At 49.2% G+C, this 15739-nt stretch overlaps 1 protein-coding gene across 1 annotated transcript in view; it reads right to left on the bottom strand.

Moving 5' to 3' along the window:
- LOC144951892 (von Willebrand factor-like) overlaps positions 1 to 15739 on the bottom strand; it is an 84353-nt gene that overhangs the window by 52483 nt on the left and 16131 nt on the right. The window contains 10 exon segments of the mRNA XM_078882238.1: positions 1 to 40; positions 7087 to 7312; positions 8731 to 8831; positions 9743 to 9881; positions 11621 to 11802; positions 12211 to 12257; positions 12867 to 12978; positions 13776 to 13904; positions 14878 to 15184; positions 15555 to 15670. The exon segment at positions 1 to 40 is cut by the window's left edge and continues 176 nt beyond it. Of these exon segments, the coding sequence (XP_078738364.1) occupies positions 1 to 40; positions 7087 to 7312; positions 8731 to 8831; positions 9743 to 9881; positions 11621 to 11802; positions 12211 to 12257; positions 12867 to 12978; positions 13776 to 13904; positions 14878 to 15184; positions 15555 to 15670 (1399 nt within the window).

The following is a 15739-nucleotide window of genomic DNA, read 5'->3' on the forward strand; positions in this document are numbered from 1 at the left end:
GAGGACAGCAGCAGCGAGCACGACTCGTCGGCGTCACGGGCTGTGACGCACGCACACACACAGACAGGTCCATCGACACCCAAACAAACAAAGACGAAGGTGCCCCCTATAGCCTTAGTAGACTTTTGGGGGCAAGTGCTGATAGCAAGCACGCACACACACACAGACAGGTCCATCGACCCACAGACAGGTCCATCAACACCCAAACAAACAAAGACAAAGGTGCCCCCTATAGCCTTGATAGACTTTTGGGGGCAAGTGCTGATAGCAAGCACACACACAGACAGGTCCATCGACACACAGACAGGTCCATCAACACCCAAACAAACAAAGACAAAGGTGCCCCCTATAGCCTTAGTAGACTTTTGGGGGCAAGTGCTGATAGCAAGCACACACACACACAGACAGGTCCATCGACACACAGACAGGTTCATCAACACCCAAACAAACAAAGACAAAGGTGCCCCCTATAGCCTTGATAGACTTTTGGGGGCAAGTGCTGATAGAGAGCACACACACACACACGAGGTGGGGAGACCCACACACTGAGACAGAAATGTGACGCGTGTATTACGCAGCTGTACGTAGTAGTAGCAGCACGTAGTAGTAGTAGCAGCAGTACGTAGTAGTAGCAGCAGTACGTAGTAGTAGCAGCAGTACATAGTAGTAGCAGCAGTACGTAGTAGTAGTAGCAGTACGTAGTAGTAGCAGCAGTACGTAGTAGGAGCAGCAGTACGTAGTAGTAGCAGCAGTACGTAGTAGTAGCGGCAGTACGTAGTAGCAGCAGCAGTACGTAGTAGTAGCAGCAGTACGTAGTAGCAGCAGCAGTACGTAGTAGTAGCAGCAGTACGTAGTAGCAGCAGCAGTGCGTAGTAGTAGCAGCAGTGCGTAGTAGTAGCAGCAGTACGTAGTAGTAGCAGCAGTACGTAGTAGTAGCAGCAGTACGTAGTAGTAGTAGCAGTACGTAGTAGCAGCAGCGGTACGTAGTAGTAGCAGCAGTACGTAGTAGTAGCAGCAGTACGTAGTAGTAGCGGTAGCTGTACGTAGTAGTAGTAGCAGTACGTAGTAGTAGCAGTAGCAGTACGTAGTAGTAGTAGCAGTACATAGTAGTAGCAGCAGTACGTAGTAGTAGCAGCAGTACGTAGTAGTAGCAGCAGTACGTAGTAGTAGCGGTAGCTGTACGTAGTAGCAGTAGCAGTACGTAGTAGTAGCAGCAGTACGTAGTAGTAGTAGCAGTACATAGTAGTAGCAGCAGTACGTAGTAGTAGTAGCAGTACGTAGTAGTAGCAGCAGTACGTAGTAGTAGCAGCAGTACGTAGTAGTAGCAGCAGTACGTAGTAGTAGCAGCAGTACGTAGTAGTAGTACGTTGTATTAGCAGCAGCAGTATGTAGTAGTGCAGTAGTACGTAGTAGTAGTAGCAGTACGTAGTAGTAGCAGCAGTACGTAGTAGTAGCAGCAGTATGTAGTAGTGCAGTAGTACGTAGTAGTAGTAGCAGTACGTAGTAGTAGCAGCAGTACGTAGTAGTAGCAGCAGTATGTAGTAGTGCAGCAGTACGTAGTAGTAGTAGCAGTACGTAGTAGTAGCAGCAGTACGTAGTAGTAGCAGCAGTACGTAGTAGTAGCAGCAGTACGTAGTAGTAGTAGCAGTACGTAGTAGTAGCAGCTGTACGTAGTAGTAGTACGTTGTATTAGCAGCAGCAGTATGTAGTAGTGCAGTAGTGCGTAGTAGCATATAGTAGTAGTATGTAGTAGTGTATTGTAGTTGTTCTACCCCACGGCAGATATGGGGTGTGTTTACATAGGGACTTCCTGATATGATGGTGTTGAGTTTGGTCACGTGACCAGAAAGTTACGAGTTAAGGGTCTCTAAGCCACGAGGCCAGGCGGGGGTGTCAGCCATTACACAAATACAAAATGGAGGTACAATCAGTGTCTCATTGAAGATGGGTGCATCTGTTCGTTGTGGGACTTTAAGAAGCATTGTCTGAAAGTTCGTTCGTGTTCTTATAATCCTGGGAATGCTGTTATAATGTTAGGATTGCCGTTATAATGCTGTAAATGCCTTTTATAATGCTGGTAAATTGTTACGATGAATATGGGGCCTAGTTAACAACGAAGCCTGCCACTTGCATTATTGTGAAAGTTATTTGTAGTTGGATAAGTCGAGCCAGACTTGTGCCCATCTAACTTTAATGCGATCTTGAGAGCAAGGATGAAGAAGTATCTCATTCACAGTTCAGTGTTATATGCAGCACTGTACATTTAGGCTGCAGTATGGTGATTACACAAAGTGGCATTATTTAACACTGTGGCTTATTCTTTTGTTGTAGTGCTAATGTAGGTGCCTGGCCCATCCAGGACCTATTGTCGAGATTCATGTTATCTAAGACAATGTTATAATGCTGCAGTGTTCATTCATTGTATTGATATTGCAAGTATTAACGGATGCTGTATTTTGTGTTGTGTTTTTCCATCAGTTTTATCTCGTTTCATTCATTAAATACGTTGGAGTCGGATGTTCACCGTGGCTCTGAATGTTTATTGAATGCGAGGATAACTACTCGGATAGTAGTACAACACAGCGCACAGCGAGGCCGAGACAGTAGTAGTGTATAGTAGTAGTGTATAATAGTATGTAGTAGTAATGTGTAGTAGTGTATAGTAGTAGTGTGTAGTAGTGTATAGTAGTATATAGTAGTGGTGTATAGTAGTAGTAGTGTATAGTAGTAGTATCAGTACCCCGCTTGGCGTTGAGGGTGCAGGGATCTGCTGCTGCTGCCCCCGCTGGGGTCTAGTGTATAGTAGTAGTGTATAGTAGTAGTGTATAGTAGTAGTGTGTAGTAGTAGTGTGTAGTAGTAGTGTATAGTAGTAGTGTATAGTAGTAGTGTATAGTAGTAGTGTATAGTAGTAGTGTGTAGTAGTAGTGTGTAGTAGTAGTGTGTAGTAGTAGTAGTGTGTAGTAGTAGTGTGTAGTAGTAGTGTATAGTAGTAGTAGTGGTGTATAGTAGTAGTAGTGTATAGTAGTAGTGTATAGTAGTAGTGTATAGTAGTAGTAGTGTATAGTAGTGGTGTATAGTAGTAGTGTGTAGTAGTAGTGTATAGTAGTAGTAGTGTGTAGTAGTAGTGTATAGTAGTAGTGTGTAGTAGTAGTGTATAGTAGTAGTAGTGTGTAGTAGTAGTGTATAGTAGTAGTGTGTAGTAGTAGTGTGTAGTAGTAGTGTGTAGTAGTGGTGTATAGTAGTAGTGTATAGTAGTAGTAGTGTGTAGTAGTAGTGTATAGTAGTAGTGTGTAGTAGTAGTGTGTAGTAGTAGTGTGTAGTAGTGGTGTATAGTAGTAGTGTGTAGTAGTAGTGTGTAGTAGTAGTGTGTAGTAGTAGTGTAGTAGTAGTGTGTAGTAGTGGTGTATAGTAGTAGTGTGTAGTAGTAGTGTGTAGTAGTAGTGTGTAGTAGTAGTGTATAGTAGTAGTGTATAGTAGTAGTAGTGTGTAGTAGTAGTGTATAGTAGTAGTAGTGTGTAGTAGTGTGTAGTAGTAGTGTGTAGTAGTGGTGTATAGTAGTAGTGTGTAGTAGTAGTGTGTAGTAGTAGTGTGTAGTAGTAGTGTATAGTAGTAGTGTATAGTAGTAGTAGTGTGTAGTAGTAGTGTATAGTAGTAGTGTGTAGTAGTAGTGTGTAGTAGTAGTGTGTAGTAGTGGTGTATAGTAGTAGTGTGTAGTAGTAGTGTGTAGTAGTAGTGTGTAGTAGTAGTGTAGTAGTAGTAGTGTATAGTAGTAGTAGTGTATAGTAGTAGTAGTGTATAGTAGTAGTGTATAGTAGTAGTGTGTAGTAGTAGTAGTGTATAGTAGTAGTAGTGTATAGTAGTAGTAGTATATAGTAGTAGTGTATAGTAGTAGTGTATAGTAGTAGTGTATAGTAGTAGTGTATAGTAGTAGTGTATAGTAGTAGTGTATAGTAGTAGTAGTGTGTAGTAGTAGTGTGTAGTAGTGGTGTGTAGTAGTAGTGTGTAGTAGTAGTGTGTAGTAGTAGTGTGTAGTAGTAGTGTATAGTAGTAGTGTATAGTAGTAGTGTATAGTAGTAGTGTGTAGTAGTAGTGTGTAGTAGTAGTGTGTAGTAGTAGTGTGTAGTAGTAGTGTGTAGTAGTAGTGTGTAGTAGTAGTGTGTAGTAGTAGTGTGTAGTAGTAGTAGTAGTGTGTAGTAGTATTGTGTAGTAGTAGTGTGTAGTAGTAGTGTGTAGTAGTAGTGTGTAGTAGTAGTGTGTAGTAGTAGTGTGTAGTAGTAGTGTGTAGTAGTAGTGTGTAGTAGTAGTGTGTAGTAGTAGTGTAGTAGTGTGTAGTAGTAGTGGTGTGTAGTAGTAGTAGTGTAGTAGTAGTAGTGTGTAGTAGTAGTAGTGTAGTAGTAGTGTATAGTAGTAGTATATAGTAGTAGTAGTGTGTAGTAGTAGTGTATAGTAGTAGTGTGTAGTAGTAGTGTGTAGTAGTAGTGTGTAGTAGTAGTGTAGTAGTGTGTAGTAGTAGTGGTGTGTAGTAGTAGTAGTGTAGTAGTAGTAGTGGTGTGTAGTAGTAGTAGTGTAGTAGTGTGTAGTAGTAGTGTGTAGTAGTAGTGTGTAGTAGTAGTGTAGTAGTGTGTAGTAGTAGTAGTGTATAGTAGTAGTGTGTAGTAGTAGTGTGTAGTAGTAGTAGTGTGTAGTAGTAGTGTGTAGTAGTAGTGGTGTGTAGTAGTAGTGTGTAGTAGTAGTGTGTAGTAGTAGTGGTGTGTAGTAGTAGTAGTGTAGTAGTAGTAGTGGTGTGTAGTAGTAGTAGTGTAGTAGTGTGTAGTAGTAGTGTGTAGTAGTAGTGTATAGTAGTAGTGTGTAGTAGTAGTGTGTAGTAGTAGTGTGTAGTAGTAGTGTAGTAGTGTGTAGTAGTAGTAGTGTAGTAGTAGTAGTGTGTAGTAGTAGTGGTGTGTAGTAGTAGTAGTGTAGTAGTAGTGTATAGTAGTAGTGTATAGTAGTAGTAGTGTGTAGTAGTAGTGTATAGTAGTAGTGTGTAGTAGTAGTGTGTAGTAGTAGTGTAGTAGTGTGTAGTAGTAGTGTGTATAGTAGTAGTAGTGTAGTAGTAGTGTATAGTAGTAGTAGTGTGTAGTAGTAGTGTATAGTAGTAGTGTGTAGTAGTAGTGTATAGTAGTAGTGTGTAGTAGTAGTGTGTAGTAGTAGTAGTGTGTAGTAGTAGTAGTGGTGTATAGTAGTAGTGTATAGTAGTAGTGTATAGTAGTAGTGTGTAGTAGTAGTGTGTAGTAGTAGTAGTGTGTAGTAGTAGTAGTGGTGTATAGTAGTAGTGTATAGTAGTAGTGTATAGTAGTAGTGTGTAGTAGTAGTGTGTAGTAGTAGTGTAGTAGTAGTAGTGTGTAGTAGTAGTGTGTAGTAGTAGTAGTGTGTAGTAGTAGTAGTGGTGTATAGTAGTAGTGTATAGTAGTAGTGTATAGTAGTAGTGTGTAGTAGTAGTAGTGTAGTAGTAGTGTGTAGTAGTAGTGTGTAGTAGTAGTGTGTAGTAGTAGTAGTGTGTAGTAGTAGTAGTGTGTAGTAGTAGTGTGTAGTAGTAGTAGTGTGTAGTAGTAGTAGTGTGTAGTAGTAGTGTGTAGTAGTAGTAGTGTAGTAGTAGTGTATAGTAGTAGTAGTGTGTAGTAGTAGTGTATAGTAGTAGTGTGTAGTAGTAGTGTGTAGTAGTAGTAGTGTGTAGTAGTAGTGTGTAGTAGTAGTAGTGGTGTATAGTAGTAGTGTATAGTAGTAGTGTATAGTAGTAGTGTGTAGTAGTAGTGTGTAGTAGTAGTGTGTAGTAGTAGTGTGTAGTAGTAGTGTGTAGTAGTAGTAGTGTGTAGTAGTAGTAGTGTGTAGTAGTAGTGTGTAGTAGTAGTGTGTAGTAGTAGTGTGTAGTAGTAGTGTGTAGTAGTAGTAGTGTGTAGTAGTAGTGTGTAGTAGTAGTAGTGTGTAGTAGTAGTGTGTAGTAGTAGTGTGTAGTAGTAGTAGTGTGTAGTAGTAGTGTGTAGTAGTAGTGTGTAGTAGTAGTGTGTAGTAGTAGTGTGTAGTAGTAGTAGTGTGTAGTAGTAGTGTGTAGTAGTAGTGTGTAGTAGTAGTGTGTAGTAGTAGTGTGTAGTAGTAGTAGTGTGTAGTAGTGGTGTATAGTAGTAGTGTGTAGTAGTAGTGTGTAGTAGTGGTGTATAGTAGTAGTGTGTAGTAGTAGTGTGTAGTAGTAGTAGTGTAGTAGTAGTGTGTAGTAGTAGTGTGTAGTAGTAGTGTGTAGTAGTAGTGTGTAGTAGTAGTAGTGTGTAGTAGTGGTGTATAGTAGTAGTGTGTAGTAGTAGTGTGTAGTAGTAGTGTGTAGTAGTAGTGTGTAGTAGTAGTGTGTAGTAGTAGTAGTGTGTAGTAGTAGTGTGTAGTAGTAGTAGTGTGTAGTAGTAGTGTGTAGTAGTAGTAGTGTGTAGTAGTAGTGTGTAGTAGTAGTAGTGTGTAGTAGTAGTGTGTAGTAGTAGTAGTGTGTAGTAGTAGTAGTGTGTAGTAGTAGTGTATAGTAGTAGTGTGTAGTAGTAGTAGTGTGTAGTAGTAGTGTATAGTAGTGGTGTATAGTAGTAGTGTGTAGTAGTAGTGTATAGTAGTAGTGTATAGTAGTAGTGTATAGTAGTAGTGTATAGTAGTAGTGTGTAGTAGTAGTGTATAGTAGTAGTGTATAGTAGTAGTGTGTAGTAGTAGTAGTGTAGTAGTAGTGTGTAGTAGTAGTAGTAGTGTGTAGTAGTAGTAGTGTAGTAGTAGTGTGTAGTAGTAGTAGTAGTGTATAGTAGTAGTAGTGTGTAGTAGTAGTGTATAGTAGTAGTGTGTAGTAGTAGTAGTAGTGTATAGTAGTAGTGTGTAGTAGTAGTGTGTAGTAGTAGTAGTGGTGTATAGTAGTAATGTATAGTAGTAATGTATAGTAGTAGTAGTAATATGTAGTAGTGTATAGTAGTAGTGTGTAGTAGTAGTGTGTAGTAGTAGTAGTATATAGTAGTAGTAGTGTATAGTAGTAGTGTGTAGTAGTAGTAGTAGTATATAGTAGTAGTATATAGTAGTAGTATCAGTACCCCGCTTGGCGTTGAGGGTGCAGGGATCTGCTGCTGCTGCCCCGGCTGGGCTCTCCGAGGCGGCGGTGCCGGGGGAGGCCTCGCAGGCCGCGCCGAGGCGCCACGAGTCGGCGAAGTCGCCGGGCCGCACCTCCACGAGGCCCGCCGGGGTGCGGAGGTCGTCGCCCGCGTTGCCGTCGAAGTTGCCGCAGAGGCCGCACACGCGGCCCGCAAACTGTGCGCTCAGCTGGGGCGGCCACGGTGGTGGCGGGGTGGGAGAGGTGGTGAGGGTGGGAGGGGTGGTGAGCGTGAGAGGGGTGGTGAGGGTGGGAGAGGTGGTGAGGGTTAGAGTTGTGTGGTGAGGGCCACGGTGGTGGTCAGGGTCACGGTGGTGGTGATGGTGACGGTGGAGAGGGTTAGAGGGGTGATGGGGGTTAGAGGGGTGGTGAAGGTCACGGTGGTGGCGGCGTGAGAGGGGTGGTGAGTGTGAGAGGGGTGGCGAGGGTGTGTTAGAGGTGGTGAGGGTTAGAGTTGTGTGGTGAGGGTCACGGTGGTGGTGAGGGCCACGGTGGTGGTGAAGGTCATGGTAGCGAGGGTTAGAGGTGTGATGGGGGTTAGAGGGGTGGTGAGCGTGAGAGAGGTGGTGAGGGTGGGATAGGTGGTGAGGGTGAGAGGGGTTGTGAAGGTCACGGTGGTGGTGGGGGTTAGAGGGGTGGTGAGAGACATGGTAGTGGTGGGGGTCACGGTGGTGGTGGTGGTTAGAGTGGTGGTGATGGAGAGGGTCAGGGTGGTGGTGAGGATTAGAGTGGTAGTCAGGGTGGTGGTGGTGGTGAATTTTGCAGTGAATGTGGTGAGCTAATGGTGAGGGTGGTGAAGGTGGTGATGGTGAGGGTGGTGATCATAACTACTCGGGTATCTTTGCACTTTGCCCGCGGTGGCTATGAGATGTTAACTCCCTCGCCTGCTGTGCTGGAGGTCATGGGTTTAATCCCGACCCTGACGCCTGCTGCTCTATATTTGGAATTTGCGTCTCTCTCTCTCCGGTTTTTCCCTCCACGTTTAGAATCAACATCGCACATTCAGAGTATTTGGCTGCGGCTGTAAATGTCCACGTGATGATGATAAGCCACGTGGTTGAGCTTTCATTCGTGGCCAGGTCGCTTCCATAAAACAGCCATATAGCTCAGTGGGCCTTAATTGGTCAAATAAAAAATAGTTTATAGTTTAATTTTCGATTTAAAGCTTTCGTGACTGCAGGGATTCATCTTCTTGGTTCTTTCGATAAAGTCACGTAGAAGGGAGGTAATAAAATAATAAAAATAAAACATAATAAAATAATTCTCACGACGCTTCGGCCACTTGCGTTGTGGCCGAAACGTCGTGAGAATTATTTTATTATGTTTTATTTTTTATTATTTTATTACCTCCCTTCTACGTGACTTTATCGAAAGAACCAAGAAGATAGTTTCTAGTTTAGTTGATCAGTCGACCGTGAAGATAAAAACTATTATAAAGCAGCGACAAAATCGTGACGCGGCCATTGTAAAGCCACCGGCACCTTCCCGGCCAAACCAAATCTGGTACATTTTGTCAGCTTGAATCTCCGTGCGATCCACCAAACACATCCACCCCGGGGGTCTAGCGTGCGCGGCCCCCCCCCCCCACCTTGAGCCTCACGGAGCCGTGTCCGTCCCAGTCGAGGCGAAACGTGTCGCCGTAGGCCAGCCTCACGCCCGTGGGGAACGAGTTGAACACCGAGACGCGGCCTGGAGGACAGAGACAACGGTCCCCTGTGAAGCCTCTTGTTTTACTCATCAGAATCACAATGTGGATTTATACTGGAGGAATCCGATGAGCTATGAAGTTCTTTTTTTTACAGGCGTCCAGTCGGAGGGGCTGGGTGAGGAGGGGCTGGGTGGGGAGGGGCTGGGTGGGGAGGGTGGGGAGGGGCTGGGTGGGGAGGGGCTGGGTGGGGAGGATGGGGAGGAGCTGGGTGGGGAGGGTGGGGAGGGGCTGGGTGGGGAGGGGCTGGGTGGGGAGGGTGGGGAGGGGCTGGGTGGGGAGGGGCTGGGTGGGGAGGGGCTGGGAGGGGCTGGGTGGGGAGGGTGGAGCTGGGTGAGGCTGGGTGGGGGGTGGGGCTGGGTGGGGAGGGGCTGGTCACCCCGTGGTGCCCTTATAAAACTCAACGTTTAACCTACTCACGCCGGCTTGTGCCCGCCCTCACAGTCGGGCATATTTGCGGAATACACCACGCCGCCGTTGACCCTGGCCATTGACCGAGCAACCCAACGTTCCTACCAGCTCCCTCCGCAGGAATGTGTTAATAGTGTAGTAGTATTAATAAGACATGGACCAGGTTGTCAAGTTCATCGTCAAGGCTGTCAGCAGACAGGGTTTAGCACGTGTCCTTGTGCAGTGTTCAGGTCCGTACGGCGTACAGCCGTTTCACTACGGGGGTAAATGTCGATTTGTCCGTGTTTCTCGCGTGTGATGGGACTTTGTGGGATGAACGTTGAGTTTTATCATGGGCACGAGGTGACCGATATTGTCTGACTTGGTTGAAATGTCTCTTGCCTAGGATTGCCTCTGTGGCTGCAGTTCCACAGCTGATGACCCCCCCCCCCCCACGTGGTCCCCCCGTGCCCCCCCCCCCCCTCAGCACCCACCCCCCCCTCACCGTGGCGGTAGGGCAGGCGAATGTCCACGTCGCCCAGAGACACGAGACCGCCGTGGGAGAGACGCAGCGTGGCATTGTCCAGCTCGGGGAGGGACACGCTCAGCGCCTCCATGCACACGGCGGACGGGTCTTCCCCGCACTGCACACCGCCAGCGGCAGCATCAGTAGAGTCAGCAGAATCAGCAGAATCAGAAGTATCAGCAGAATCAGAAGTATCAGCAGAATCAGTAGTGTTAGCAGAATCAGCAGAATCAGTAGTGTCAGTAGTGTTAGCAACATCACTGGAATCAGTAGAATCAGTAGTGTCAGCAGAATCAGTAGTGTTAGCAACATCAGTAGTAGAATCAGCAAAATTTGTAGTATCAGCAGCATCAGTAGTGTCAGCAGAATCAGCAGTGTCAGCAAAAGCAGTAGAATTGGCAGAATCAGAAAAATTAGTAGTATCAGCAGAATCAGTAGAATCAAAAAAATTAGTAGAATCAGTAGTGTTAGCAGCATCAGTAGAATCAGAAAAATTAGTATCAGCAGAATCAGTAGAATCAGCAGAATCAGAAAAATTAGTAGTGTCAGAATCAGTAGAATCAGCAGAATCAGTAGAATCAGCAGAATCAGCAGAATCAGCAAAATTAGTAGTGTCAGTAGAATCAGCAGAATAAGTAGAATCAGCAGAATCAGTAGAATCAGCAAGAGGAGTAGTATCAGCAGAATCAGTAGTAGAATCAGCAAAATTAGTAGTATCAGTAGAATCAGTAGAATCAGCAAAATTAGTAGTATCAGCAGAATCAGTAGAATCAGCAGAATCAGTAGTGTCAGTAGAATCAGCAATAGAATCAGCAGAATCAGTAGTAGAATCAGCAAAATTAGTAGTATCAGCAGAATCAGTAGTAGAATCAGCAAAATTAGTAGTATCAGTAGAATCAGTAGAATCAGCAAAATTAGTAGTATCAGTAGAATCAGCAATAGAATCAGCAATAGAATCAGCAGAATCGGTAGAATCGGCATCAAAATCACAATCATCATCATAATGAGTAGAATGAGCAGCTGAATCAGTAGAATCATCAACAGCATAATCAGTAGAATCGGTAGAATCAGCATCAGCAGTAGAATCATCACCATTCTCATTTTCCTATCATAACAATACTAACATCTGTAAAATTCAGCATCATCACTATCCTGTTCACGACTGACCCGCATGCTCTAGCTGTCTGTGTGTGTCTGTGTGCCCGTGTGTGTATGTCTGTGTGTGTGCGTGTCTGTGTGTGTGTGTGCCAGTGTGTGTGTATGTCTGTGTGTGTGTATTTCTGTGTGTGTATTTCTGTGTGTGTGTGTGCCCGTGTGAGTGCGTGTGTCTGTGTGCGTGTGTGTGTCTGTGTGTGTCTGTGTGTGTGTATGTCTGTGTGTGTCTGTGTGTGTCTGTGTGTGTGTGTGCCCGTGTGTGTGTATGTCTATGTGTGTGCGTGTGTGTCTGTGTGAGTGAGCGGCATAGCAGTGGTTAGCGCGCTGCACGAGGAACCAGACTGCCCGAGTTCGATTCCCGCTCACGGCCAACACCGGTGACGATTATCTGAACCTGTCCTGGGCCTCCCCTAGGTCGACTCAGCCTCAAATGAGTACCTGGTGCGGTGTGTAAACACTACTGCTGGGGAGACAAAGGCGACCGGGCGTGGTGTTGGCCACCCACCCCCTCGTGTGCCTTGCCGGCCTTCATAGGTGCTCGCTAACAGCACTTGTCCTCACAGTCTGTTAAGGCTATACGGGAGAGCTTTGTCTTGTGCGTGTGTCTGTGTGTGCGTCTGTCTGTGCGTGCGTGTATGTGTGTGTATGTGTGTACGTGCGCGTGTGTCTGTTTACGTGTGTGTGTGTCTGTGTGCGTCTGACCCGCACGCTCTCGCTGGAGATGGAGAAGGCGCGCTGCTGCCCCTGCTGCTGCTGCCCCTGCTGCTGCTGCCCCTGCTGCTCTGTGCAGTCTCTGGCCAGCACGTGCTCGCACGCCGAGCGGGACGAGAAGAAGTGGCCGTCGAACGACCTGAAGTGCGCGTGGCCCGTCACCAGACACTCGCCTGCGCACGTCGCGGGCGTGGGGAGGAGGAGGAGGAGGAGATCGTGCGGTGTGTAGTAAACATCGTCACTGGGGAGACAAAGGCGGCCGGGCGTGGTGCTGGCCAACCACCCCCTCGTGTGCCGTGTCGGCCTTCGTACGGTGAGGGGAAAAATGTAAATCAATTTAGAACATTTTTGAGGTGCGTTTTTCTGGAATTTTGTGTTGTTATTCTGTCTCTCACTGTTCAAATAAACCTACCATTAAAATTATAGACTGATCATTTTTTTGTCAGTGGGCAAACGTACAAAATCAGCAGGGGATCAAATACTTTTTTCCCTCACTGTAGGTGTTATTCGCTAACAGCATATGCCCCAACAGTCTGTTAAGGCTCTATGGGGGATCTTTGTCTTTGTGTGTGCGTGTCTACCTTCACACGTGCGGTTCGTGCAAATCCATGTTCCGCCGTTGCAGATGCTGTGATAAAACAAAATCACCGTAATCATTACCATCAACATCGCCATCATTACCGTTAACACCCACCACCATAACCATCGCCATCAGCGTCTTCACCATCTCGCCATCAACATCACGAACATGCTGTGTATTTGGAGTTTGCGTGTCTCTCTCTCTCTCATCGTCACGGTGGCTAGGAGATGTTAACTACCTCGCCAGGTCTACAGGAGGTCGTGGGTTCGATCCCGACCCTGACGACGCCTGCTGCTGCTGCTGCTGCTGTGTACGTGGAGTGTGCGTGTCTCTCCCTGTCCCCGTGGTGGTCACTGCGTGGATACTTAACCGGGTCCTCCGCGTTGTCCCTCCTTCCCCCCGTACCTCCGATCAGCGTGCCTAGCTGCTACGTACGGTGCGAAAGACGTTCAACATACGTCCATGGGATCAACACGCGTTGAGCGTATTTTAGCCGCCGCTACACATTTCCACGTGATGATGATGATGATGTCAGCCGCTTCGTCGAGCTACCAGGCCGCTTCTGAAATGGAGTTCTAGTCCAGCAGCTCAGTGGTTAGTTTGAGTTTTAAAAAGGCGAGGGGACCCCCCCCCCCCCACACACGACCCCCAACTCGCCAGGAGTTGCAGCCCTGCTCGATGGAGAACTCCGGGGGGAAGCGTCGCCCGTTGTGGAAGCACGAGCACTCCGACTCGCGCACGCAGCGCCCGCCGTCCAGCAACAGGCCAGCTGTGGAGAGGGTCAGGGTCACGGTCGGGGTCGAGGTCGGGGTCAGGGTCGAGGTCGGGGTCGGGGTCACGGTCGAGGTCGGGGTCAGGATCACGGTTGAGGTCGGGGTCGGGGTCACGGTCGGGGTCGAGGTCGGGGTCACGGTCGAGGTCAGGGTCGGGGTCGAGGTCGGGGTCACGGTCGGGGTCAGGGTCACGGTCGGGGTCAGGGTCATGGAGGCAGTGTTAGGGACAGTCGAGAGGGTTGTGAATGGAGCAACGGTTGGGGTCAGGGTCAGGTTTAGGGTCAGGTTTAAGGTCAGGGTCAGGTCTAGGGTGAGGGTCAAGGCCAGGGCTAGGGTGAGGTTTCAAGGTGTTTGGAGTTAGCGTTTGGGCCAGGTCCAGGTTGGAGTTTACATTGGGCTAACAATTAGGGTTGGGGTTGATTTAACAAGATGTCATCTATTTAAGACCGGAAGCTGGTGGATTGCTTCACTATTCTGGCAAATCGCCCGACGACGCTGGATGTAATCACCAGCGAAATGCCAAATTGTAAATGTTGTGGATTTACTTTCCGACAAGCCGGTGAGCTGAAGCGGTAATCAATCTGACGCGTGTTGTTTACGTGACAAACCTCACTGGCCGTGTCGGGTGGTGGAGGGTTACGACACATTTATACTGACGCGATCTAACCCGAAAATAATATTGGTCGCGAAAGCTTAGCACGTGTTAAATTGGGGCTAGGGTCGGAGTTAACATTGGGATCGTGGTTAGGGTTAACCTCGAGGTCATGGCTATTGTTGTTGGGGGCAGCCTCACCTGGGCACGTGCACCCATCCTGGCACGGCCCCTCGTCGCACGCCGCGTCCAACGCGTGCACGCTCTGGCAGGAGCGGGGGCACGGGGGGGCGCATGCCCGGTACTCCATCCCGGGAGGGCACGTGGGGGCTGCCGGGACGAAGATAAAGATGCCCCGTGGAGCCTCAGCAGACTGGCCGGCCCCATCCCCTTCGTTTCACTCACGGCAATCCAACCCACCGCCCCTCCACACACGAAATAAAACGTGAATCAAACCGATCGCTCGCGTTGCCCCCCCCCCCCCCACGACTCGTCCCTGGTGGCGGCTGTGGCAGTGGTGGCAGTGCTGGCAACAGCGGTGGTGGTGGTGGCAGCGGCGACGGTGCTAGTGGTGGTGGCGGTGGCAGCAGTGGTGGCGGTGGCAGCGGTGGCACTGGTGGCACTGGTGGCAGTGGTGGTAGTGGTGGTAGTGGTGGCAGTGGTGGTAGTGGTGGTGGTGGCACTGGTGGTAGTGGTGGCACTGGTGGCACTGGTGGCAGTGGTGGTAGTGGTGGCACTGGTGGCAGTGGTGGTGGTGATGGCACTGGTGGTAGTGGTGGCACTGGTGGCACTGGTGGCAGTGGTGGTAGTGGTGGCACTGGTGGTAGTGGTGGTAGTGGTGGCACTGGAGGTAGTGGTGGTAGTAGTGGTAGTGGTGGCAGTGGTGGTAGTGGTGGTGGTGGTGGCACTGGTGGTAGTGGTGGTAGTGGTGGTAGTGGTGGCACTGGTGGTAGTGGTGGTAGTGGTGGCACTGGAGGTAGTGGTGGTAGTGGTGGTAGTGGTGGCAGTGGTGGTAGTGGTGGTGGTGGTGGTGGCACTGGTGGTAGTGGTGGTAGTGGTGGTAGTGGTGGCACTGGTGGTAGTGGTGGTAGTGGTGGTAGTGGTGGCAGTGGTGGTAGTGGTGGTGGTAGTGGTGGTGGCAGTGGTGGTAGTGGTGGTAGTGGTGGTGACAGTGGTGGTAGTGGTGGTGGCAGTGGTGGTAGTGGTGGTAGTGGTGGTGGCAGTGGTGGTAGTGGTGGTGGTAGTGGTGGCGCTGGTGGCAGCGGTGGCGGCGTTGGCAGCGGTAGCAGCGGGAGTCACTCACCGCATCCGGCGTCCACCACCCAGCGCCCCACCGGCACCCCGCGGTGCCCGCACGCCCGCGCGTACTCCAGCAGCGCCGCGCACCCGCAGCGGGCCCCGTCGGCGGGGGGTGCCTCCTCCCGGCCGTGGCGGCCCCGGCGGCGGGGAGGGGGAGGGGGAGGAGGAGGAGGAGGGGAGCCCCCCGGCGAGGGGCGGCACTCACACGCGTCGCGCTCGCACGCCGCCGCAAACGGCTCCGGGTCGAGCCACGGAGCGCAGAGCGCCGGAGCCGCCGGCGGGCGCAGCCGCGAGCAGAGGGAGGTCACCGTCTGTTGGGGGGCCGGGACGGGGGGGGAGGCGGAGTGGGTGGCGAGCGACAGGGTCAGCAGGGGGTGTGGGTCAGGGTTCAGGGTGTGGGTCAGGGTTCAGGGTGTGGGTCAGGGTTAGGGGTGTGGGTCAGGGTTCAGGGTGTGGCTCAGGGTTAGGGGTGTGGGTCAGGGTTCAAGGTGTGGGCCAGGGTTGGGGGTGTTGGTCAGGGTTCAAGGTGTGGGTCAGGGTTCAGGGTGTGGGTCAGGGTTCAGGGTGTGGGTCAGGATTCAGGGTGTGGGTCAGGGTGAGGGGTGTGGGTCAGGGTTGGGGGTGTGGTGTGTTGTCTGTGGTTGTTGTCTGTTGTTATTTGTTGATGTTGTTGTTGTTTACCGTGGCGTCTGTGGCCGTGCACTCGTGGCTGGGTGGCAGTGCCCGCACGCAGCCTCCCTGCAGCGAGTCCCGTGCCCAGCTCTGGGCGAACTCGTACGGGTCCTCAGAGACAAACCCTGCGGGGAGGGGGGGGGGGCACGGGGAGGGGGGTACGGGGAGGGGGGCACGGGGAGGGGGGTACGGGG

Source organism: Lampetra fluviatilis, chromosome 64 (genome assembly GCF_964198595.1).
Source record: "Lampetra fluviatilis chromosome 64, kcLamFluv1.1, whole genome shotgun sequence".
In the NCBI taxonomy this organism is placed as follows: Eukaryota; Metazoa; Chordata; class Hyperoartia; order Petromyzontiformes; family Petromyzontidae; genus Lampetra; species Lampetra fluviatilis.